Below are 26,894 nucleotides of genomic sequence, written 5' to 3'. Positions count from 1 at the left end.
CAACACCCACAAATACATTTTCTTTATTCCTTCCCTTTTCAACCAGCACATTCCTATACACTGTTAATCTCCTGTAACACTGATAATTAAAATGGCAGATTTCTCTCCCATATTCAGTCCTAGTCTTTCTCCCAGTTACTCTGGTCTCTAAAAGGCATCAAGGGGTATGGGGAGAGAGCGGGAATATGGTATTGAGATAAAAGATCAGCCATGATCATATTGAATGGTGGAGCAGGCTCGAAGGGCCGAATGGCCTACTCCTGCTCCTATTTTTCTGTTTCTTTCTATGTTTCTACGTTTCCATTGCATCTGCTCTGATATTACCTTCCAAGCTAAAGCATCTGAAATGTCTTTTTCTCTCAGCTGAACATTTCCCTCTGCCATGGTAGACAAGACCCTTGACTGGTTCCTTCCTATGTATTATGTTTCTGCCCTTATCCTCTGCCCCAAACAAAAAAGATGCCCTCTTGTCCTCACTTTCTGACCCATTCACAGAGATCATTCTCCGCCATCTCCAATGTGATTCCACCAAACTCATCTTCCCCTCCCTGCTTTCTGAAGGACCATTCCTTCTATGGCCCCCTGGTTTATTCTTGCACCACATCCACCATCTCCCCCCGGCACTTTCTTGGACAGATGCAAAACCTGTCCATTCACCACCTCCTACAGCACTGTCCAGGGCCCCAAACCAGGTGAGACAGCAATTTACACATTCTTTGAGTATACTGTATCTGTGGCTCACCGTGCAGTCTCCTCTACACAGATAATGTAACCACTTTGCTAAACACCTCTATTCTGTACGTAAGGGCGACCCAGATCTTTCTGTCGATTGCTACTTCAATTCCCCATTCCGCTCTCACCCTGACCCCCATCTTTGGCCTTCTACACTTTCAAATGAATCTCAACACAAGTTTGAGGAACATGTGGGTGTGATGTTAGTCAATGTTCCTTCTAATTTTGTTTGGCCCTGCACAGCCCCTTAAAGGGGCTGTATGGGCCATTCAAGATACCGCGCATGCACGGTTTTTGTATTGAAAAGCCGGCAATCTGGCTGTGCAGGTTCCCAGGAGTGCAGTGTGGCCACGCAGCTTACAGGGAACATTGGTATGGGCGTCTGTCTGTGTCTATGTGTGTTTTCCCTCCCCTTCTTTAGTTCTGATCCTATTTAAATTTTCACATATAATTTCATCCAGTTCTGATACAGGGTCGACATCTGAACATTAACTCAACTGCTCAAATGACACGAAGTTAGGATTCCCAGTAAATTGTGTGGATGGGAACATTTACAAAGGGACAGAGACAGAGTAAGTGAGTGGGCAAAACTATGGTACATGGAGTTCAATGTGTGAAAGTGTGAGGTCATCCACTTCGGCTTCCAGGAAGACAATCGGAATATTTTATGAATGGTGAAAGCCTAGAAGCTGTGAAGGTGCAGAGTGATTTAGGTGTTCACGTACACAAATCACTAAAAGCTAATGCACAGGTACAAAAGACAATCAAAAAGTCTAATGGAATGTTGCCCTTTATCACAAGGGTGGTTGGAATTCAAAAGAGAAGTGGCGATTCAGTTGTGCAGAGCCTTGGTCAGACCCCATTGAGAGTACTGCATTCAGTTTTGGGCACCGAACCTCAGGAAAGATATATTGGTTTGGAGGGGGGTCAGTGCAGATTCACCAGAATGATACCAGGAGTTTAAAGGACTAAATTATGAGGACAGGTTGCACAAACTTGGCTTGAATGCCCTTGAGTTTAGAAGATTGAGGAGTGATCCAATTGAGGTGTTTAAAATGGTTAAAGGAGTTGATAGGATAGATAGAGAGAAACTATTTCCTCTGCTGGGGAATCCATAACCTTAAAATTAGAGCTAGGCATTTAGGAGTGAAATCAGGAAGCACTTCGTCACACTAATGGTAGTGGAAATCTGGAACACACTCTCCCCTAAAAGGCCTTGGATCTTGGGTCAAGTAAAATTTAAGACTAAAATCGATAAGATTTTTGTTAGGCAAAGGAATCAAGATATATGGAGCAAAGGCAGGTAAATGGAGTTGAGGTATAGATCAGGTATGATCTAATTGAATGGCAGAACAGGCTCAACAGATGAATGGTTTACTCCTGTTCTTAGCTTCCTATGTTCTCTCCACAGATGCTGAATGACCTGGCCGGACTGTTTTTCCAGCATTTTCTGTTTTCGTTTCAGCCCTAACTCCCGATTTTAAATCTCCTCACCTTGCATATATCCTGCTAAATTATCTCAAACTTGAAATCAGCAATAGGAGCTTGGAAGGAAAGCTGTCATTCAAATACATCAGTGTTGGAGTAGCACATTGGAGGAATATCTGACTGCAGTAGAGGATAGGAATGTACTGACTGGTGGGTTCAGAGTATAAACACCGGCCAAATCGCCAGTTTCTGTGCTGTAGCTTCTTTGTAATTCTATGTAAAGAAAGGAAACCAACCAAGGTGGGAACCAACCAGGAAGGAATGGCTCATAAGACCCCACTCCACCTTTAGCTCCAAAAGGGAGCATAAATTTCTAGTCTTATACATAAATATAATACCGTAAACTTTGTGCTATCCGGAGGTGAGCTATCTGGCAATCTGGAGCCACCGGCAAAAATCAGCAGCCGTTTTTTATTCTTTTTGTTTGTTTTTTTTGCTTTGTTTGAACAGTCAAGCTGTGCAAGGTCTGTAGCTATAGCAACAGCTTCAGCTACAGAGCTTTAGGGCCACACCCGAGTGTTTAGAAGCTGTTGCTAAGCAACAGTGTTTGTTGTCAAATACGGAGATCAGAATCTCCGTATCTCTCAACATTAACTCTGGAGAGTACGGAAATTTTCAGGCAACGGCAGCAGCTCGGTCCCGTGGGTGCCGGATAGCACAAAGTTTCCTGTACATAGAAAAAGCTATCACGCAATTCAAGCACGAGGGGAATGTTCTTACTATTAACTTAAGACTAAATTTTCAATTCAACAGTTTAAACTATACAGCAGTAAAGATGCTGCATTTTAGCTTTTGGGGGGAGGGAAGAGAAGAGCAAAAGGAACTCATCTCAGCTTTTTCTCTGGGCAAATTTACACATCACACTGAAGCCATTATCTTAAGAAAATCAGTAATTTAAAAATAACTCAGAAGCCATCAGCAATAGATCTGTCATAAAATAAATCTCTGTATTTTGAGGCAGGTCATACTACAATTCTTCAAAGCAGTTCTGTTTTCTCCACTTTTATGTCTCTCACTCTGCCCTCTTTGATCACCTGCTCTTTGTTTCTATCAACAGACACATTAAATTCGGGACAAATAAGAAAAATTCTAATTTCAACTACAACTGCTTTTCTATGTTGTATGCTGGAAAGTAGTTAGGAACATGACTGATAGATGATGAAGTACTAGCCAAAACTAGATTGTTAGAAACACTTAACCAAATCACAGTTACAAAAAAATTCTGTTCACCCATTATCCTAGCACAGCCACAAATGAACAGGATTACGTTGTCTTACATCAGGCAACAGCTGTTTTGTATAGAGACTGCCAAAAATCACACTCTCGAGGGAAGGAATGGCATAATCCTTGCTTGGGGCTGGGGCATTCCTGTTTAGCCAAGTGCTCTTCATTGGACGAGGAAAGCTAAATAGGAAACAAAATCAAATTCAGTATTAACATAAATTATTTAGAAAGCATATGAGGGGCAAAGGCCCAAATGCAGACCACCAAGGTGAAAAAGAGAAGTCAATACCGAGGAATAGATTTTGTTTTTTGTAACCAATGTCAGCATCGAGCATTCCCAGAACAGCTATAACACAAGTTAGGTCCACTGCAAGGCTCACTCTACAATGGACCAATACACCTTTACTCAAACTTTAGTTTTAGTACTTGATGACATTTTAGTTTCCCGCAGCAGATATCCTTGTGGCCTCTGATTCAGAATGTTAGTTAAGTGGCAAATTATATGCAGTTTTGTGCAGTACCCTGGACGAAACTGGATAAACTAATGTTACTAATGACCTTTAGAACCAAGACAGAGGAGACACAAACTGTTATGGTGTAGGTTAGTTCTGAACCCAGGCCCCAGACAACAAGGGCTGTGTTCTAAACAACTGTCACTCAGTACAAACAAAAATAGAACAGCTTTCCCTTATGGAGAATCAGGCAAGGCAGGGTGTAAGTGTTTTGTCATAGTGAACTATGCAGTACCATGGACCCATGCAGACCATATATGAACAAGTACAATAATAATTTGAAATAAATATTGTTCATAACTAAGTGGCTAGTTGGGCAACTTCAGAGAGCATGAAGAGTCAAGCACATGGCACAGGACTGGAGTCACTATATGCCAGACCAGGTAAGGGATGGCAGGATCCCTTGCCTGAAGTGCATTAGTAAATTAGTTTGGTTTTTAACCATAATCCTGAAGCTCTCATGGCTATTTTTCCAGGCGCTGGCCCACAAATTACAAGAATTATGGAATTCAGTTTCACAACTTGCCATGGTGGGATTTGAACCTTCTAGGTTGCTAGTTCAATACCATAACCATGAGGCCATTGTACCATCACCTCCAAGTTCCCCTACTTGTTACACACAATCCTGACATGGGCATAGGTTTCTTCGTCATTGGATCAAAATCCTGGAATTCCCTACCCAACACCATTATGGCAGCACCATCACCACAAGGACTGCAGTGGGTCAAGGACATATTTGGCAAAACAACCAGAGAGGTGATGAGGAGAATTATTTTTTACGAAGTGCGCTATGATGATCTGGAATGCACTGCCTGAAAGGGTGGTGGAAGCAGATTCAATAGCAACTTTCAAAAAAGAACTGGATATATATTTGAAAAGGAAAAATTTGCAAGACTATGGGAAAAGAGCAGGGGAGTGGGAATAAATGGGTGGCTCTACCAAAGAGCCGGCACAGGCATGATGGGCCGAATGGCCGCCTTCTGTGCTGTAAGATTCTATCAGAAGGCTTATTACCACCTTCGCTGGGCAACTAGGGATGGGCAATAAATGCTGCCATACCAGTGTTGCCCACATCCGAAGAACAAATAAAAGAGACACCGAATTCAAGGAATTCTTTACTCTAGAAGATAAGTCCAATTATTAGAAAATTAGTTTAAAAAGCTACAGAAGCATTTTTATCAATGCACTTTATCTCATCATACTGGAAAACTCTCATTAAATTATTAATTTGCTTTTTTCATACTTCTATGCAAAGTGACAATTTATTAATTTTCCATGCAGTAATCCTTTTAAATCAGATAGCTATTTTCAGTGAATTTCCATTTTTACATACTGTATTTGTGCAAATTATCAACATCCTTTAAACATGTTTCAGCACTACTTGGTAAAACTGCTGATCGACAAAATTCAACAGATGAACCCAGTGACAGACAAAATATAAACACAAATAGTAAATGATTCACTGGGGCCTCATGGGCAGATAGACAGGGCTAACGAGCCCATGTCTCACAGACTACAGTTTGAGCATGCCCAGTAGTAAGTGGTTAAACAAGAAACTAATTAAAAAATATATATATCTCCAGATTGGGACTTGAGTTCATAATCTTCTGACTCAGGCGCGAGTGCTTTCACTGAGCCAAGGCTGACACTTTGCAACTTTTATATTACTCCTCTATTTCGTTACTGCAATTTAAAAAAAATCTATAGCTAGAGCAGAACTTTTAATGCTGAATGTATTTGGTTCCTACAGGAGTTGCACAAACTGGTTTTAAAATGAGCCTAATAAATACAAAGACTTGGTCACAAAATAATTTTACCAAAGCTATGGTCATTTAAGTATCTTTGCTATTGTTAAAATCATCACTGACATAGCCACAACCGTACACCTAATTATTTTTGAGAGGTGGGAAGAATAGGGACAACAGGATGACATAGATTGGGACCTGAATAATGAAGGGTGCATGACATTTAGGAAGGACAGGAAGCTAGGAAAAGGTGGAGGGGTGGCTCTGTTAATTAATGATGGTATTAGCACAATAGAGAGGGATGACCTAAGTTCAGGAAACCAGGATGTAGAAGCGGTTTGGGTAGAGATGAGAAATGATAAAGGCAAGAAGTCACTTGTGGGAGTGGTGGACAGGCCCCCTAACAGTAACCACAAAGTAGGATGGAGTATAAAGGAAGAAATAATGGGAGCGTGTCAGAAAGGTACGGCAATAATCATGGGGGATTTTAATCCACATATACACTGGAAAAATCAGATGGTCAAAGGTAGCCTAGATGAGGAGTTCATAGAATGTTTTCGGGATAGTTTCTTCAAACAGCGCGTTCTAGAGCCAACCAGAGCAGGCTATACTAGACCTGGTATTGTGCTACGAGATAGGATTAATTAATGACCTCATAGTGAAGGCGCCCCCTAGGTAGCAGCGATCATATGATTGAATTTTACATTCAGTTTGAGAGAAGAGTGGGTCCAAGACTAGTATTTTAAACTTAAATAAGGGCAATTATGAGGGCATGAAAGCAGAGCTAGCTAAAGTGAACTGGCAAATTAGGTTAAGGGATAGGTCAATAGCGTTGCAGTGGCAGACATTTAAGGGGATATTTCAAAATACACAGAATATATACATTCCAACGAGAAAGAAAAATTCCAAGGGGAGGACCCACCATCCGTGGTTAACTAAAAAAGTTAAAGATAGTATCAAACTTAAAGAAAAAGCATATAATTGCGCAAAGATGGGTGGCAGGTCAGAAGATTGGACAGAATATAAAAAACAGCAAAGAATGACTAAAAGATGAATAAGGAGAGAAAAATTAGAGTACGAGAGAAAACTAGCTAGAAATGTAAAAACAGATGCTAAGAGTTTCTATAGATATTTTAAAAAGAGTTAACAAAGTGAGCGTTGGTCCTATAAAAAGTGAGTCTGAGGAATTAATAATGGAAAATAAGGAGATGGCAGTTGAATTGAACAGATATTTTGCATCGGTCTTCACTATAGAGAATACAAGTAACATCCCAGAAATAGCTGTAAATCAGGAAACGGAAGGGAGGGAGGAACTATCAAGAGAGAATTGGATATATTTCTGACGGCTAAGGGGATTAAGGGTTACGGAGAAAAGGCGGGGACGGGGTACTGAACTGGTAAGATCAGCTATGATCTCAGACGAAGATCAGCCATGATCTCATTGAATGGCGGAGCAGGCTCGAAGGGCCGAATGGCCTACTCCTGTTCCTATCTCTATGTTTCTATGTTTCTAACTCAAGAAAATTATAATCACCAGGGAAGTGGTACTGAGCAAATTGTTGGAGCTGCGGGCTGACAAGTCCCCGGGTGCTGATGGACTTCATCCTAGGGTCTTAAAAGAAGTGGCTAGTGAGATAGTTGATGTGTTGCTTTTAATTTTCCAAAATTCCCTAGATTCAGGGAAGGTTCCATTAGATTTGAAAATAGCGAATGTAACTCCTTTATTCAAAAAGGGAGGGAGACTGAAAGCAGGAAACTACAGGCCAGTTAGCTTAACATCTGTCATAGGGAAGATGTTAGAAGCTATTATTAAAGACATTACAGCAGGGCACTTAGAAAAGTTCAAGGTAATCAGGCAGAGTCAACATGGTTTTGTGAAAGGGAAATCATGTTTAACCAATTTATTGGAGTTCTTTGAGTAACATATGCTGTGGATAAAGGGGAACCAGTGGATGTACCGTACTTAGATTTCCAGAAGGCATTTGATAAGGTGCCACATCAAAGGTTATTGCGGAAAATAAAAGCTCATGGTGTAGGGGGCATGGATAGAAGATTAGCTAACTAACAGGAAACAGAGTAGGCATAAATGGGTCATTTTCTGATTGGCAAGATGTAACGAGTGGTGTGCCACAGGGATCAGTGCTGGGGCCTCAACTTTTTACAATTTATATAAATGACTTGGATGAAGGGACCGAAGGTATGGTTGCTAAATTTGCTGATGACACAAAGATAGGTAGGAAAGTAAATTGTGAAGAAGACATAAGGAAGCTACAAAGGGATATAGATAGGTTAAGTGAGTGGGCAAAGATATGGCAAATGGAGTATAATGTGGGAAAATGTGAAATTGTCCATTTTGGCAGGAAGAATAAAAAAGCATATTATCTAAATGGTGAGAGATTACAGAGCTCTGAGATACAGAGGGATCTGGGTGTCCTAGTGCATGAATCGCAAAAGGTTAGTATGCAGGTACAGCAAGTAATTAGGAAAGCTAATAGAATGTTATCGTTTATTGTGAGGGGAATTGAATACAAAAGTAGGGAGGTTATGCTTCAGTTATGCAGGGCATTGGTGAGATCACATCTGGAGTGCTGTGTACAGTATTGGTCTCCTTATTTAAGGATGTAAATGCGTTGGAAGCAGTTCAGAGAAGGTTTACTAGACTAATATCTGGAATGGGCGGGTTGTCTTATGAGGAAAGGTTGGACAGGCTAGGCTTGTATGCGCTGGAGTTTAGAAAAGTAAGAGGTGACTTGATTGAAACATATAAGATCCTGAGGGGTCTTGACAGGGTGGATGTGGAGAGGATATTTCCTCTTGTGGGAGAATCTAGAACTAGGGGTCACTGTTTAAAAATAAGGGGTCGCCCATTTAAGACAGAGATGAGGAGAAATTTTCTCTGAGGGTCGAGAGTCTTTGGAACTCTCTTCCTCAGAGGGCGGTAGAAGCAGAGTCTTTGAATATTTTTAAGGCAGAGGTAGATAGATTCTTGATAAGCAAGGGGGTGAAAGATTATCGGGGGTCGACGGGAATGTGGAGTAATCAGATCAGCCATGATCTTATTGAATGATGGAGCAGGCTCGAGGGGCCGAGTGGCCTACTCCAGCTCCTAATTCGTATGTTCGTATGTAACTAGCTGCAAACAGTCTCTAGAAATTATTCGATCAGGGGACTGGATGTTACTCTGTCACATCACGCAGGGAAATCTGCTCCATAGATTAGGGATCTTTTGGCAGAGAAGAGCCTTATTTTTTAAGGTATATTGTAATTCTGAGTTTTTCTGTGGAACATGGCAAGCAAACATTTTAGGCAGCTATTATGAGTGGACCAGCTGCAGTGACGTTAGACAGGGCAATCAATGCCACAATTGCAGTGATGGTGGGTGGTCTGGAACAACTTTGCAGTAAACCAAAATTGGTAAGATTTTATCCTTCATTTAATTTCCCCTCTAGAGTATCCTAAATGAACTTTGCCCACATCTAGAGTTCTTGTTAATGCACGGAAGGGTTCACCTATAAGCTGGAAGACAAAATCATCTTCTGGAACCAAGAACTACCTCAAAATGAATCAAACTGCACAAATAATTTCTTTGAACATTTTTCCAGCTAGCATTTTTCTTTCCATTAAGGTCAGTAATACAGCTAAAAAAATAACATTTTTAACCGTACAATGAATGGAACTGATTTTTGATATTCACATTTAGTCAATGGGATGTTTGAGCCAATCAATATGATTAACTTGACAGATATAAGGTTATTTGAGCAAATTACAATTTTTGCCTTACAGACACAACACCTTTGAGAGCTATGACACGATGACACCCTTCAGACCCGAGCCCTGGGGGATTGTGAATGAGATAGATCGATCATAGAAATTACAGCTATTCAACTGGAACTATCTACTGTAATCCCATTTCTCTGCTCTTCCCCATATCCTTTTATATTCTTCCTGCACAAATACTTCTGCAGTTCCCTTTTAAATGAGATCATCTCTCCCTAGTACACACTTGAGCAAAATATTCTACTGTAATAGCTATTTGTGTGAAAAACATTTCTAACTCCACCTTTGTTCTTCTAGCGATAATCCACCCTAGCCCTGAACAACCACCTCTCTGAACTTTTTGTCCAGTGCCCTCTCCAAGTTCATCTTATCTATGACCCAATCTCCTGCTTCCTTGATTGTCTTCCCATCAAATCTTTACCATCCAACCTCCTCTCACATCCAAAGCTAGCCAACAAAGTCAATGGTTCTTTCTTCAGACATTGTCTTTCTCCCCAATAAAACCACCATCACCCTCCAAAAAACCACCCTTGATCCTGCCGTCTTGGCTAATTAGTTACCCATCTCCAGTCTCCCTTTCCACGCCAAGGTTGTTGAATGCATCATCTTCCAGATCCATGCCTATCTCTCTCATAACTCCATGTTGGAATCCCTCCAGCCTAGTACAGTCCTAATTAAAATGTCAAAGTAAACCTATCCCTAGTCATGAACAGCATCCTCTGTAATTGTGACCAAGGAATTTTATCTTACTTCAACCTCTCCACAACGTTTAACACTATTAATCATACCATCCTCCAATGTCACTCCTTTGTTATCTAATGCCGTAAAGACTTTCCCTTGCATGGTTCCACTTCGAGTTATCTGAACATAACCAAAGCATCTCCAGCAATGGCTTCGCTTACCACTTTCATAGTCACTTCAGGAGTCCCCAAGGATCTGTCCTTGCCCCTCCCCCCTTCTATATGTATCCAAAATGCTACACTTTTGGCAACAGCCTCCACAAATATTGAGTTAGCTTCCACATGTATAGTGATAACATCTAGTTCTATCGGTCTACCACCTATCTTGACCTCTCGACTGCCTTTGTATTGCGACTGCTTCTCCAATATCCAGTCTTGGATGAATCTCAACTTCCTCCAACTTAACATTGGAAAGGCAGTCCGAGAGTACAAACTCTGCTCCATTGCCATGGATTTCATCCCCTCCTCTAGCCACTCTCAGGCTGAATCAAACGTTTACAATTTTGACATCCTGTTCAACCCCAAGCTGGACTTCAGACTTCATATCCTCTCCATGACAAAGACTGCTTATTTACACCTCTGTAGCATTGCCCATTTTTGGTCCGACCAGTCCATCCATCAGTAAAAATGGTATACATGGGGTTTAGCGAATTCCCTCCATAAATGCCTCTGCTTCGCTACCTCCCTCTCCTGCTTTGAGGCTCTCCTTGAAACCTACCTGTCTGACCAAGCTTTGGCTTGGCATCTGTTTTCCTCAGGACTCAATAAAACATTGAGACGTTTTTCTATGTTAAAGGCTCTATATGAAGTTCAGTTGATGTTGTGTGATGCTCTTAATTTTGTCTCTGAAAATTGCTTCCATCACTGCCACCAGTAGTGCTACCCTAGTGTTACATAACTAGCAATGCTCTCTCCAGGTAAAACCCAAATTTGTATATATAAAACATACAACTTCCTGCTGTGTGTTTTCACTGCTTCCTCCCCAGGTGGCTGCAAAGTTCCTATTCACAATCAGTTTCTTTGTACTTTGTTCAAATCACTGTACAGCTGAATGAAGAACTTGAGTTTTATGAATTCCTGTGTACGCAGCACATTATCTTAGTAAACATTTTGACTTCTTTGATGAATATTGAAATTACTGCTGTTTTTACAGAACCTTATTTGTTATAAGGTATTATGAGACATATCTAGAAACAGACATTAATAAACATGAAGAGTTTATAGTAACATTTGGTACTGGCAGAGTAACAGTTAATATCATTTAGAGCATTACAATTCAAGTTGTACTGTATTGTTTCCCCATCATTGACGGTTTATTTCTAAAGACCCACCTTATTAGAGGCTGGTGAAGTGCAACCAAGGAGGCATGAATAGTAATTGATACAACAGAGAGGTGGAAGTAATCAAACATTACATTGACATGGTGATGAAGACCTCGATGTAAACTAAAGTGCAGCTTCAATGTCCGACTACTAATCAGTTGTAGAGAATTCAGGTCATCAAATCTGGAAAGAAAGAATTTTTAAATCAGCTTTTTAAAAAAATACTGGATATTTATTGATTTAATGAAGAACCTGAACAGACCAATTAAAGGAGAAGGAAAGCCTAGCTTTTTCGGTGGAGAGGGGAGATGGGATACATATAAAAGCACATCCCCCATCTGTAATAAAGAATAATATGTCTCCCTACTTCAATTTAGCAATTCACTTTTCCTTACATGGAGAGCCTGCATTTCAGGTTTCCACTTGCATCTGGACAAAATCCAGTATTATAGATCATGGAACACTGAAGCATATGCTGTCACACATCAGACAGAACCCCAATTCCTGGGTCCCTTATTCAATTTTAAAGGGGTACTACAGGAATTGACAGGTTTATTGTCCATTGGATTACTTCACAGTTGCCGAGTACACAGCAATTGTAGTTCATTAAAGAGACTGGATCTGGGAAACTTACTGAAAAGGATGGAAGGGGATGAAGTATATGCCTTAATTAAGTGATAATCTGACTAAATTAGCAGAACGTGCATAAAAAAAACCTAGATTATATGCAATGTCACCAGAAATATTGGTACAATCATTATGTCTAGAGGATATCAGTGGTGAGGTGAAACAAATTGCAGGTCCACTAAAAAAGAGTAACAAGGTAAATTATGTGCTACCTACTTGGCCATACAAGCACTGGATTTACCATGTGAACATGTTAAAGCCACATATTGCCCATGAGGCGATGGCAAGGCGTCACGTCCACCCAAGAAGAGGACAACATAATTGAGTTTCTGGCAGAGAGCAAAGAAAACTTCAGTGGAGGGAATTCCTAAGAAAAGTAAAACTATAAATTCCTGCGTAGATTACCAGAAAACGAATGATCAATTGGATGGAAGCTCCTGCACATCCAATGCCTTCCAATGAGGATGCCTTTATGCTTGGTACTGTACAATTTTTAAATTGACAAGAAGTTATTGGCAGGTGCCGTTAAACACGGAGATGACTATTTCGTCTGTATTTTTTCACTTAAATAATGAACGTTTAACAGTCAAAACTGGAAAAAAGTCTCAGCGGTACACACAAGGTCATTGCATGGATGGGAAGAAATACAGAAATCCAATCAGGTAAAAGTGGGTGCCACTGCATAATTTTGCTCCACAAACTGGTATGGGCATCTCTTGGAACAGTTGGTTACTACTCGAAATTGATACCGAATTATACTCTGTTCACAAAGCTGTACCCTTAATGGATCGCAACCAAATATGCTTCAGAACCAGATGAACTGGACACTTATTTGTGACGGTGCTTTTAAAAAAGGTTGATAACGTCTCTGTGCACTGATCCAGTTTTTGTCAGCCACAATTCTACCCATCACTTTCACAGGGACATATCAAACAGCAACACTGGAGCCGTTTGGAGTGGAAAAATGTCAGTCACACTTCAAAGTATCATACATGCAAGCGTCATATATCTGACTTGCAAAATGTCACACATGTACTGTACCTGATTGGCTCATCATTGTTAAGTTAGCCATATCAAATAAAGACAGGTAGGGAAAGTCACAAATCAAGAAAGTAAAACACATAGGGATAAACTACATTACAGGAAAGATGGGATTGTACTAGAGAGGGTACAGAGGAGATTTATGAGGATGTTGCCAGGACTGGAGAATTTTAGCTATGAGGAAAGATTGGATAGGTAGGGGTTGTTTTCTTTGGAACAGAGGAGCCTGAAGGGAGACTTAATTGAGGTGTATAAAATTACGAGGGGCCTAGAAAGAGTAGATAGGAAGGATCTATTTCCCTGAGCAGAGGTCAATAACCAGGGGGCATAGATTTTAAAGTAATTGGTATCAGGTTTAGAGGGGAGTTGAGGAGAACTTTTTTCACCCAGAGGGTGGAAATCAATGCCTGAAAGGGTGTTAGAGTCAGATATCCTCATCGCATTTAAAAAGTACTTGGATATGCACTTGAAGTGCCGTAACCTACAGGGCTACGGACCAAGAGCTGGAAAGTATGATTAGGCTGGATAGCTTTTTTTCAGCCGGCAGTCACGATGGGCCGAATGGCCTCCTTCTGTGCCGTAAATTTTTATGATTCTACCCAGCACAACCAACAAAATCACATCACTCAAATATTTTCAAGCCTTTATGCACACATGACTTCACTGCTCCTTGGTATGTTTGCTGTAATCACTAATTAACCAAAAATATCAATCTTCAGCTACTGACAATCTTGAGATTTTCCACGTGCCGCCTCTTTTCCCTTGCTAAGCAACACTACTATTTCTTCTTTTTCCTTTGAAGATTTGTGCTAATGAACTTTCTCACTCCCAGCAGTAGCCCCAAATAGCAGATTCTGCTACTCTATTCTGGGCATCTACTGCCGCACCAACCCACCCAACATCTGCTCTAAACCTGCTGTCATTTCTGGCTCTCTGTGGCACTCCATTACTCAGGCCTGTGCTTTCTTCCCTTCCCTTTTTCATGCACCAACCCCAGATCCTTCACCACTCTGCTTTCTCCTCCATCACTTTACTTTCAAAGTACGACACATTTCATTAATGATACTCCCTCATCCTTCTAAGATACTGTTTTAATTACACACTGGCTGCACATGCATTTTCAACACCTGGTGCAAGGGATGGGAATTGGAGGGGGGCCACTTAAAATTTAAAGGGCCAGAAAGCCTATCCAAACAATTGATTGCACAGGCTATTAAGAAACTCCAGAAAGATTTCAAAGTACTTCAGCTGGCAAACAGTCCACCGATCACACTACGCTGTGACAAGACTTAGAGACCCGAGGAGTAAAACTCTGTCCTCTGCTCAGGTGGACTTCTTGGCACAAGCCATACAGCCAGTCTAAAAAATGCAAATCACTGAAATCTGGAAAAATTAGCTGGGGACAAGAGCACATCTTTGTGATGAGTGGAACATCCGCCCTAAAAAATGCGCCAATATTTCACAATAGTGGAAAATGTAGGTCTGTTTTTCACCAACCGGCAGAGAGGACCATATTATTTTATGTGATGCACTTCACACAGCATATTTTGCAAGTCTGACGTACACTTACATGCACCTGTCTCCATCTTTGACTCATTCCATGTTGATTTGAGCTTAAATTTCACCCTTTCCGTTTCGTCCACCCATGATCACCATGATCTCAGTGATATTCAATGTTTCTCTAACCACTACTCCTAATGCTTCATGAAAACCACTCTCTCCACCATGCACCACCTCATGCACACTCTCGACCTATGTCTTTAAGCTTTTGTGGAGTATAAACACCGGCAGAGACCAGTTAGGTCAAATGGTCTCTTTCTGTGCTCTAGATTTTATGTAATTCTTTAATTATATCAGCTCACTTTATTGCAGAGTGTCCTGTTTTTCAGTTTCATTTCATCCTTCGTATCACCCGATGCTTTTTTTCTTCCTTTCAGATGGCAAGGACCGCAAGCTTCAATAACCTTCAGCCTTTAATCTGATCCCTTTGTATTTTCACTTTTGTCTGACCTCGTCCCTCATTCAGCCCTTGCTGTATTATATTCTCTGATCTCAAATGATCTGTTCTCAGATTTGTCCCCTTATAGCCCCAACTTATCAAATTCTGAGCTTGCCATGATGCCGAGCTCTTCCTCCACTCTCTCTGCTTCTATGCCTACTTTTGTGGCCAGCCTTCCCCCCAATCGAGCCCTTTCTCTGGTCTTCAGCCTGCCCAATCCACCTAGAGCCCTCCGTCTGGTCTCCTACCCTCTCCACTTTTTATTGAGAACTGCCAGGGTGATGTCAGCCATGTCGGTTTCACCATTCCCCTCACTCAATTTATCTCCCTTTGAACTTGCAGTGCTCCGTTTTCTCAGGTCTAATCCAGACATCTTTATCAAAGCCATTGTTGTAGTATGACAGAAGCAACTCTACCTTGCGAAAGTTAACGGTAACTTACTGATGACTCCTACTACCCCATCCCCCAGGCAACATCCCCACTACTGAATACCAAGTCATCATTTCCAAGAGCATTGCTGAGCTCACAGCTTCCAACCTCACTGCTCCCCAACCCTGCTTCTACCGCTTCCCCAAGGCCTACAAGCCTGCCTTTGTCCAATGTTCCCTGTACGGCTCCAGCGCAGCCGGCTTGTCAATAGAAAAACCGCGCATGCGTGGTATTTTGAATGGGCCGTGCAGCCCCCCAAAAAAATTACAGGGAACATTGCCCTTGCCTCAAACTTATTTCCCCTTATCTTGACATCTGTGACTTTTCTGACACCTGCTACCACTTAAATTCTAGTTTTCCATCCCCAACTGTCGCCTTTTTGCTATGGATTTACAGTCCCTCTATACCTTCAGGCCTCACCTTTTTCCTCAAAGAGCGGGCCAAAACCAGTGTCCATCCCTCTTTTACCATTACATGGTCCATCTCTAACTCTCCCTTTCCCAGACTTCTATATCTCTATTCAAAAATGGGTTTCCACTGACATCTATTACAAGCCCACTGACTCCCACAAACACCTATACAGGGAACTTTGTGATATCCGGCACCGACGGGACCGAGCTGTTCGAGCTGTTGTCGTCCCATCAAAACTGCCGGACAAACCAGCGCTAATGTTAAAACATACAGAAGCTTTTGAGCTCTGTATCTAGCAACAAACCCTGTTGCTTAGCAACAGCTTCTAAACAGTCGGCCGTAGCTTGCAAGCGTCTCTGTAGCTAAGCAACAGCTTTAGTTAGACCTTGCAGAGCCTGACTAGTGGGAAAAAAAACAAAAAGAAAAAAAACTTACTGAACCGACTCCTGAATTTTGCCGGTGGCTCGAGCATTCCGGACAGTTAACCTCCGGATAAACCAAAGTTTCCTGTATTATACTTCTTCTCAAGCTGCTTCCTACAACAACTTCATTCCACTGGATTAGGGCAAATTTTAGAAAGAGGAGGACCGAGCTAGATTGCAAAGCTATAGAATAATTACATTCCATTGAAAAGTAAACTACTAGTAGTTTTAGGATAATGGGGATAAATAAAGAGGTTGGAAACCAATTAAAATTGAAGCAGGCCTATTAGGACTATAAGAATAATAAAAATACCAAAGGAGAATATGAAAAAGGTTAAGAGTAAGATAAGGAAAGGTAAGAGAGAGTATGAGAAACATTTAAAAATAGATTGGATGGTGGACAAAGGAAAAGGGGTTGAACAGACAACAGGGTGGGGAAATGCAATTCAAACTATTTGCTTGCATAGAGGGTAAACGATGTCCTGGGCTGGTTGGATGATGGTTTATTTCTGTGTTGCAACTTCTATGCGTTTCTATATGTATTTTCCATCTCCAAGTTTCTCCATCTGTCACATTTTCTCTGATGGTGCCATCTTCCAGAACTTCCAAAACGTTATTTTTTTCCCTCAGCCAAGAATCCCCCATCACTGTAGTAGGCAGGACCCATGGCCAAGTCTTGGCCATTTTCTATGCTTTTGCCCTCCACCCCTCCCCTCCCTCTTATCCTCACCTTTCACCCCACCAGTCTTCTCATTTGACAGATAGCCTTCCACCATACATCGAATATGATCTCAGCACCAAGCACATCTTCCCCTTCCTGCCTTTCATCTTTCCAAAGGGACCATTCACTCCATGACACCCTGGTACATTCTTGTGTCATCCACATCACCTTCCCATACAAGGTCAGGAGATGTAACGCCTGCCTATCAATGCAGTACTGAGGGAGTGCCGCACTGCCTGAGGTGCCATCTTTCAGATGAGATGTTAAACCGAGGCCATGTCTGCCCTCTCAGTTGGACATAAAAGATCCCATAGCACTATTCGAAGAGGAGCAGGAGAGTTCTCCCTGGTGTCCCACCCAACAGGTATCCCACAACCTACAGCACTAAATCAGATGATCTGGTTATTATAACACTGCTGTTCGTGGGAGCTTGCTGTGTGCAAATTGGCTGCCATGTTTCCTACCTTGTAACAGTGACTACACTTCAAAAGTACTTCATTGGCTCTAAAGCGCTTTGGGACGTCCTGAGGTCGTGAAAGACATTATATAAATGCAACTCTTTCTTTCTACTAAATACTGTGCAGTCCTTTGGCCTTAATGACTTTAGAACCAGGGGTCACAGTCTCAGAATAAGGGGTTGGCCATTTAGGACTGAGATGAGGAGAAATTTCTTCACTCAGAGGGTGGTGAATCTTTGGAATTCTCTACCTCAGAGGGTTGTGGAGGCTCAGTCATTGAGTATATTCAAGACAGAGATTGATGGATTTTTGAATATTAAGGGAATCAAGGGATATGGGGATAGTGCAGGAAAGTGGAGATGAGGTAGAAGATCAGCCATGATCTTATTGAATGGCAGAGCAGGCTCGAGGGGCCAAATGGCCAACTCCTGCTCCTATTTCTTATGTTAACAACTTTTGACCTTAATTATAGCTCCCATTTTCTCACTGGCAGGGGGTACTGGCAATGTAACATGGGTGTGCTGGCATTTCCAGGTTGTTGCTTGGGGAAGCAGTGTGATCCGTACCCTTGGTGTCAACCTGCTTTTTTCTTTTAACAGGCTCCAGGGCCACTGGAGTCTGCTCCACTTGTCATTTTTCCTGCTTCCCTTTTGATTTGACTATTCTTCACTTATTTTGCTATTAACACAATCGGTCTTGTAAACGTATTTTTATTTATTTGATTACTCTCATTATGCCTCCTATTGTCTCATTCTGATATCACTTCTGCTTTTTAACGATCACCTTTTCTCCACAAGCACTTTTTCGGACATCTGTTTTATTTCTTCTGCACGTGGTTATGTTTTTCATTTCCCCTTCCCTCCTCCCCTTGTTCTATTCCTTCTCAAATGCACTAGTTTCAGATCCAGCTCTTGAATGTTATTTTATTAAATCAATTATCTATATCATATCACCTTCAATATTTTACAACAGTTTAGGAGTCAACCAACATAACTGCATTATAATTCAGGCTTTTTCCAACATCATTTATTGTGCAAATATTAGTAGTGTGTGCCCCTTACAATCTGAAAGCCTGGTCTTTCACACCCTGCATAAGTCAGCATAGCCAAAGCTAACCTAATAATGCTCTACACTAGAACTTAACTCACTTCAAGCTCCAACTTCAGTAATTTATTTATAATTAGATAATTCAAAGAAGCGCAAACAAGATATTGGGCCGGATATTCCGATCCCTATGGGTGGGTACGCGCATGCGCTGGAAACCGGCATTTCCGATCTGTCAAGAAAGCTATCGGCAGATCCTCCGGCTGCGCTGGAGCAGGGCCTCGGCAGGTGGAGAGTTCCGCTTTTTGGAGACCCTCCGCCCGCAGAAAACACTTACAATTCTTGTGCCTAGTAAAAGCGGGCGCAAGGCCTGCTTTTACCAGGATAAGAGTTGAAAAAAGTTCCCACCGATTTATCATTTAAAAATACTTTAAAGAAAGGTAAGTTTATTTTTAGCCCCGTTAAAAACTTTAATTTTTTTTTTTTTTTTTTAAATTTAAATTTGTTTAAAATAGTTAATTTATGTAATTTCAAGTCACTTTAAACATGATTTTTTGTTGTTGAAGTTTTACTATATTTTTGGGGGTGATCTCCATTCATATATTTGACAGGCCTTCTCCGATTGGCTCCCCATGGCCCACGTGATCCCAGGGATGCTGCGAAATACCTGCGCCTCTGGGATATGTGGGCCCTGCGCACCGGCAGTTTGGAGAGGCCCAGCAACGGAACTCTGCACCTCCCGGGAGCACTCAGGTAAGGGCGCAGATTTTTCCAGATCACAGCCCTCTGCCCGCGGGGGCCTGCGATCGGAAAATCTGGGCCAATATACAACACAAGGAGTAATTCACAACACAAATTTTAAAAACTGCTTAGAAAAGTGTTGTTCTCCCAGTTCTTGAAATGACAATACACTGCTTTTCTAAGAAAACTACATACAGTACTTGAGTTAATGCCCCAATTGGATATTGGCACTGCAATAAAACACAGCATGGAGATATTCTTATGTTTGATTCATTCATTCGATATCAAAATAATCTTTAAAGATTGCACGTAGCAACCAACTTTGGCAAGCTAACAGAACAAACAAAGCAGTTGGTTATCAAGTGGGCACAAAGCCACTTCAAACTCAAGAAATCATAAAAAATACTGTTTTGGACAGCCCGACATGGCCATGAAACAACAAAACCATATTTATGTCAACATAGAAACATAGAAGATAGGAGCAGGAGTAGGCCATTCGGCCCTTCGAGCCTGCTCCGCCATTCAATGAGATCATGGCTGATCATCCAAATTCAGTACCCTGTCCCTGCCTTCTCCCCATATCCCTTGATCCCTTTAGCCTTAAGAAATATATCCAACTCTTTCTTGAATATATTTAATGAACTGGCCTCCACCGCCCTCTGTGGCAGAGAATTCCACGGGTTCACCACTCTCTGGGTGAAGAAATTCCTCCTCATTTCAGTCCTAAATGGCTTACCCCTTATCCTTAGACTATGACCCCTGGTTCTGGACTCCCCGGCCATCAGAAACATCCTTCCTGCATCTAGTCTGTCCAGGCCTGACAGAATTTTATAGGTTTCGATGAGATCCCCTCTCAATCTTCTAAACTCCAGTGAGTATAAGCCCAATCGACACAATCTCTCCTCATACGTCATTCCTGCCATCCCAGGTATCAGCCTGGTGAATCTTCGCTGCACTCCTTCCATGGCACCACATTGAACAAGGAGGCGATTTCAATTTGACAAATTAAATTGACAAGAGGTCACAGATCAAAGAGAACTTCTTAATGGCATCTCAAACACAAAGCTCAGTTATCATCCAATCAGAACTTCAGTTTTTATTGCAACAACAACTACTACTTGCATTTATATAGCGCTTTTAACGTAGTAAAACATCCCAAGGCGCTTCACAGGAGCATCATCAAACAAAATGAGACACGGAACCACATAAGGAGATATTAGGATAGATGACCAGGAGGAGAGCGCTGTGAAGAAACAGAGAGATTTAGGGCGGGAATTCCAGAGCTTAGGGCCTAGGCAGCTGAAGGCATGGCTGCAAATGGTGGAGTGATTAAAATCAGGGATGCTCAAGAAGCCAGAATTGGAAGAGCACAGATATCTTGAAGGGTTGTAGGTCTGGAGGAGGTTACAGAGATAGGGAGGGGCGAGTCCATTTGGAGGGATCTGAAAACAGGGGCGACGGGTGCGAGTTAGGATATGGGCAGCAGAGTTTTGGATGAGCTAAAGTTTATGTAGGGTGGAAGATGGGAGGCTGGCCAGGAGAGCGTTGGAATAGTCAAGTCTCGAGGTAACAAAGGCATGATGAGGGTTTCAGCAGCAGATGAGCTGAGGCGGGGCGGAGTCGGGCGATGTTAGAGGTGGAAGTAGGCGGTCTTGGTGATGGAGAGGATATGTGGTAGGAAGCTCATCTCGGGTCAAATACGACACCAAGATTGCGAACAGTCTGGTTCAGCCTCAGACAGTTGCCAGGGAGGGGGATGGAGTCGGTGGCTAGGGAACAGAGTTTGTGGCAGGGACCGAAGACAATGGCTTCGGTCTTCCCAATATTTAGTTTGAGGAAATTTCTGCTCATCCAGCGCTGGATGTTGGACAAGCAGTGTGACAAATCAGATAGAATGGAAGGGTTGAGAGAGGTGGTGGTGAGGTAGAGCTGGGTGTCTTCAGCATATATATGAAACCTGATGGTGTGTTTTCGGATGATGTCGCAGAGGAGCAGCATGTAGATGAGAAATAGGAGGGGGCCAAGATAGATCCTTGACACAGACTAAAGTCCATGAATGATCTGGGGGTGGAGGTGGGGGTGAAGATCAACATTCGCTCTAAGCTGCATGGCTGCCAGTCCCTTGCAGCCTACATTTCCAATGTTAAAACTGTGAATGGGCCACGCAGCCAAAGGTTTTGTCACATTTGTGGAAAAGCTAGCTCTTATTTTCCCTCACGAGTCTCACTAAATACCCTGTGGTTAATTCATCTTATTTCACCCTTAACTTTCCCATGATTTTCATAAAGTTGCTGCACTTGCACTTGCACATTAATTGCCCGTTAAACGCGCCAGAGAAAGTCAAGTCTAGTAACTAATAGCGCAAGTACCCTTTCAACAACATAATAATTGTTAATGACTGCCAATCAACCTCTCTGGCCCAGAAATGGAACAATTAAAAGTGTGCAGTTTCATTCCTTCAGGTAGTGAATTGTTGTTGGGAGATTTTTAAAATGTCAAATTTAAAATGTTTAAATTATTTTTCCTACTTTTCCTGTCTCTTTTTTTCTCTCAATCCAATCTTTCTTTCCCTCTCTTTATTTCTCTTCTCTAAGTGTCAGCTGTGGCTCAGTTGGTAGCACCCTCGCCTGAGTCAGAAAGTTGTGGGTTCAAGTCCCACTCCAGAGACTTGAGCACAAAACAAAAATCTAGGCCGACACTCCAGTACAGTACTGAGGGGAGTGCTGCATTGTCGGAGGTGCTGTCTTTCGGATGAGACGTTAAACCGGGTCCTCGTCTGCCCTCTCAGCTGGACATAAATGATCTTATGACACTATTTTGAAGAAGAGCAGGGGAGTTATCCCCGGTGTCCTAGCCAATATTCATCCCTCAATCAACATCAGTACACTTCAAAAAATACTTAACTGGTTGTAAAGTGCTTTGCGATGTCTGGTGATCGTCAAAATGCAAGTCTTTCTTTTCTTTCTGTACATGATTTGACATTGAATTCACCCTCCTTCTCAGTACTTCCTTAATAAGGACATAAGAAATAGGAGCAGGAGTAGGCCATTCTGCCCCTTGCGCCTGCTCTGCCATTCAATAAGATCATTGCTGACCTGATCTTGGCCTCAGCTCCACTTTTCTGTCTGTTCCCTGTAACCCTCGACTCTGCCGTAGTTCAAAAATCTGTAACTCAGCCTTGAATATATTCAATAACTCAGCCTCCACAACTCTCTGGGGTAGAGAATTCCAAAGATTCATGACCCTCAGAAGAAATTCCTCCTCATCTCTGTCTTAAATGGGCAACCCCTTATTCTGAAACTATGCCCCCCAGTTCTAGATTCCCCCACGAGGGGAAACATCCTCCCTGCATCTACCCTGTCAAGCCATCTCAAAATCTTATAGGTTTCAAAAAGATCCCCTCTCATTCTTCTAAACTCCAATGAGTATAGGCCCAACCTGCTCAACCTTTCCTCATAAGACAACCCCTACATCCCAGGAATCAACCTAGTGAACCTTCTCTGAACTGCCTCCAATGCAAGTATATCCCTCCTTAAATAATGAGACCAAAACTGTACGCAGTACTCCAGGTGTGGTCTCACCAACGCCCTGTATAGTTGTAGCAAGACTTCCCTACTTTTATACTCCATCCCCCTTGCAATAAAGGCCAACAATCCATTTGCCTTCCTAATTACTTGCTGTACCTGCATGTTAACTTTTTGTGTTCCATGTACGAGGACACCCAGATCCCTCTGTGCCGCAGCATTCTGTAGTCTCTCTCAATTTAAATAATATTTTGATTTTCTATTCTTCCTACCGAAGTGGATAACCTCACATTTTCCCACGTTATACTCCATCTGCCAAATTGTTGTCCACTCAATTAACCTATCTATATCCCTTTGCAGACTCCGTGTTCTCCTCACAACTTGCTTTCCCACCTATCTTTATATTGTCAGCAAATTTGGCTACAGTACACTCGGTCCCTTCATCCAAGTCATTAATATAGTTGAGGCCCCAGCACTGATCCCTGTGGCACCCCACTAGTTACAGTTTGCAAACCTGAAAATGACCCATTTATCCCGACTTTCTGTTTTCTGTTAGTTAGCCAATCCTCTATCCATGCTAATATATTACCCCCAACACCATGAGCTCTTATCTTGTGCAGTAACTGCTTATGTGGCACCTTATCGAATGCCTTTTGGAAATTCAAATACACGACATCTGCTGGTTCCTTTTTATCCACCCTGCTCGTTACATCCTCAAAGAACTCTAATAAATTTGTCAAACACGATTTCCCTTTCATAAAACCATGTTGACTCTGCTTGATTGTATTATGATTTTCTAAATGTCCTGCTACTACTTCCTTATTAATGGATTCCAGCATTTTCTAAATGACAGATGTTAGGCTAACTGGCCTATAGTTTCCTGCTTTCTGTCTCCCTCCTTTCTTGAATATGGGAAATACATTTGCGGTTTTCCAATCCGCTGGGACCTTTCCAGAGTCGAGGGAATTTTGGAAGATTACAACCAATGCATCCACTATCTCTGCAGCCACTTCTTTTAAAACCCTAGAATGTCCTTAAATTGCATTGGTTAAGGAGATGCACTGTTGGTCCCGTCGTTCACTAAGGTCCCAGATGCCCTGTTGTTTTTCCACGCCATTATTAGCTCACACTTCCAGCAACTTTGTGGGCAAAAAGTCTAACTAACCGGGCACACCGCGAGGTGCCCTGCTCCAGAAAATTCCGGCCCAATAACTCTAGAAATGTCAGTCACAAGACTGAAGCAGCATCTAAATCCGTCTCCCAACCACCTTCAACTGCTTCAGTGACCTTCCCTCCGTAAAGGTCATGAGTGGGGCTGTCCACTTACAATTCTACAGTGTTTAGACTCATTCACAACTCCTCTGGCAATGAAATAACCCATGCCAGCCTACAACAGGACCTGGACAACATCCAGCGTTGGGTTAACAAGTGCAGGTCACACTTATGGCATATAATTGCCAGACAATGATCATCTCCAACAAGAAAAGGCCCAACTTCCTCTTCCTTAACCTTCAACAGCACCATCACACCTACAATATTCTATGGATCACCACTGCAGTGAAGCTTAACTGGGCCAGCCAAATCAACACTGTGACTACAAGAGCATGGCAGAGTCTGGGTACTCTGCAACAAGTGGCTCAACTCCTGATCTCTCAAAACCTCTCTATCATCATCTCAGGTCAGAACTCTGATGGAATACTCACCACTTAAGACACTTGATACCATGCAGGAAAGAGCAGTCTCTTTGATCATCATCCATGTCACTGGACTGAATGTCCATCCCGTTCACTACTGTCGCACAACAGAATTAATTGCAGCAGCTCACCAGGCTTACTTCAACAGTATCTCCTAACTCTCTGACCTTAACCACTGAGAAAGACACGATCAGCAAGGTCACGAGAACACAAACACCTCCATGTTCTCCTTCAGGTCACACAGCAACCCGATTTGGATATATGGCTGTTTCTTCATTGCTACTGTGTCAATATTGTGGAATTCCCCGCCATAGTTCAGCATTCTGTTTTTATTTGTGAATAGGACCCAAACAGGAGTGGTCTTGAGCTGTGTATTGAGCAGTAGCTTGCCTAAAAGTGGTCAACTACTCCAGACAGTCCCATGCAGATGAAAGTCGATTTAAATGCAGCACAGGCAGCTGTTCTGCACATATACCAAAGAATGGCCAATTTGTTAGCACTGTATAGCCAAACTCTTTTGATGAGAGTCAGGGAGAGAGGCTTTTTAAAGAGTCACAACAGGAGGCCAAAAGTCAGCAGAAAGGATGCAAAAGGAGATAAGTAACAGAAAGATGTGATAGTGTAAAGGCAGCAGAGAGGCTGTAAGGGAGAAAGAACCACTGCACTGTTGAAAGGATAGACAGCGAATCGATCCTTCGATACCAAGTTATAACCGTCCCAGATGGGCTAGTGTATGTGGTGTCTTCACTTTTGGACTGATTGTATCAAGTGACTTTCATTGTGCTCAGTGTTCTGTATGTTTTGTCTACTGTGGAACAAAGCACCGAACTGAACCAAATGATGCCTTCCCTAGTGTTAAGTTGGTCAACGTTTGAAGGGCAAAAAAAAGAGTATACATACTTAAGACAAGGAGATCTGGTCCAGATCACAAGAGTTTCATTATTACATTCCAGAGTCCCACTATTGCGTTAGCAGATAAAATGGCAGTGGAAGTTAACTTCTGTAAAAAGCAGGCAATCAGACTGCTTAAGGGAGAGACCTATACCACTGAACACAAGTAGATACCAGCGGAAGACCTGAATTCTCAACACCATAGCTGAAAGGGGAAAGCCACCACCACCTTCTCAGGGAAACTTGGGACGGGGAATAAATGTGGCCTTGTCAGCGTCGCCTAGATTCCAAGAACAAATTAAGAATGTATTTATAATTGTCACAAAAGGTTGGCTGCAAAATAAAATTTTCCACTTGACCGACTATCATTGCTATTTCAAAATAATAAAACAAAATAATCCTAACCTTTTGATGAATACTCACGTAAAATCTTTGTCAGTAAAATTGAGATCTAAAGACAACTGGAAATCCATCTCGTTCAGGGACTCTTCAATCTAGATATAAAATTGAATATACTGTACTATTAATTTGACTTCCTCAACCATTTTAGAATTTTTACTTCAAACCCGTTTCCAACATGACAAGTGTTAAGATCAATCATTTTTGCACTTCAAACTGTTAATATTGACATAAATTGTGCTTTTCATTAATTTAATTTCATACTAAAACATATAATCACTGCAATATATTAAACATTTCTAGCAGAATAAAAAAATTGATAAATACAGTATAATGCAATAAATGTTTTCCCCCAACTGGTGTGTACATACATGTTTAGAGTTGTGAAATTCTGAGCATATATTAGAGTTAAAACAGTCAGATTAAATGTCATCCACAGCCTTATTGTAGAGGAATGCATTAAGATCATGGCTTTGACAGAAACTTAGCTCATAGGTGGCAACAGCTTGCACTTACTGAAGCCTCTGCACCTGGCTATACTTGCCACCATCTGCCCCACCCAAACCATCACCTTGGCAGTGTGGTCGCTATTACCAAATCACACTTTGGCCTCACCTTCCCCTTACCAATAACCTTTCCTCCTTTGAACACCACATCTTGTTCTACTTCTCACAAAATCCTCATTCCCTACAGTCGCCTCAATCCCCACCACAAATTTCTCGCCATGGTAACCTCCCTCCTTTCTTCCCCAGCCTCTGCACTGAGCAACTCCTCACTTGTATCCGTCGAAACAATGCCACCTTCTATACCAGTGCTTCTGATGTCTTCCTTTTTCCTCAACCGAGGATTCCCCTCCACCATGGTTGATAGGGCCCTCAACCGTGCCCGTTCGATTTCCCGCACTTCTGCTCTCACCCCTTTCCCTCCCTCCCAGAACCACAATAGGGTTCCAC

The 26,894-nt window shown here is 42.0% G+C and overlaps 1 protein-coding gene across 9 annotated transcripts in view; it reads right to left on the bottom strand.

The window, feature by feature from the left end:
• The window catches only part of fam135a (family with sequence similarity 135 member A), a 305,872-nt gene that overhangs the window by 169,324 nt on the left and 109,654 nt on the right, over positions 1-26,894 (bottom strand). For all 9 annotated transcript variants that reach the window (XR_015079491.1, XR_015079490.1, XM_085996568.1 and 6 more), the window contains 3 exons: positions 25,966-26,036; positions 11,550-11,723; positions 3,498-3,624 (listed from right to left, as the gene is read on the bottom strand). Coding sequence is in view for 7 of the 9 variants with exons in the window: in XM_085996568.1 (XP_085852694.1) it covers positions 3,498-3,624; positions 11,550-11,723; positions 25,966-26,036 (372 nt within the window). In the remaining 2 variants the exon portion in view is untranslated. The remainder of the gene's footprint in view (positions 1-3,497; positions 3,625-11,549; positions 11,724-25,965; positions 26,037-26,894) is intronic.

Source organism: Somniosus microcephalus, chromosome 9 (genome assembly GCF_052327205.1).
Source record: "Somniosus microcephalus isolate GS21.2 chromosome 9, FLI_Smic_1.0, whole genome shotgun sequence".
In the NCBI taxonomy this organism is placed as follows: Eukaryota; Metazoa; Chordata; class Chondrichthyes; order Squaliformes; family Somniosidae; genus Somniosus; species Somniosus microcephalus.
The sequence above is the reverse complement of the archived record's forward strand: the minus strand, read 5'-3'. Positions and strand labels throughout refer to the sequence as shown.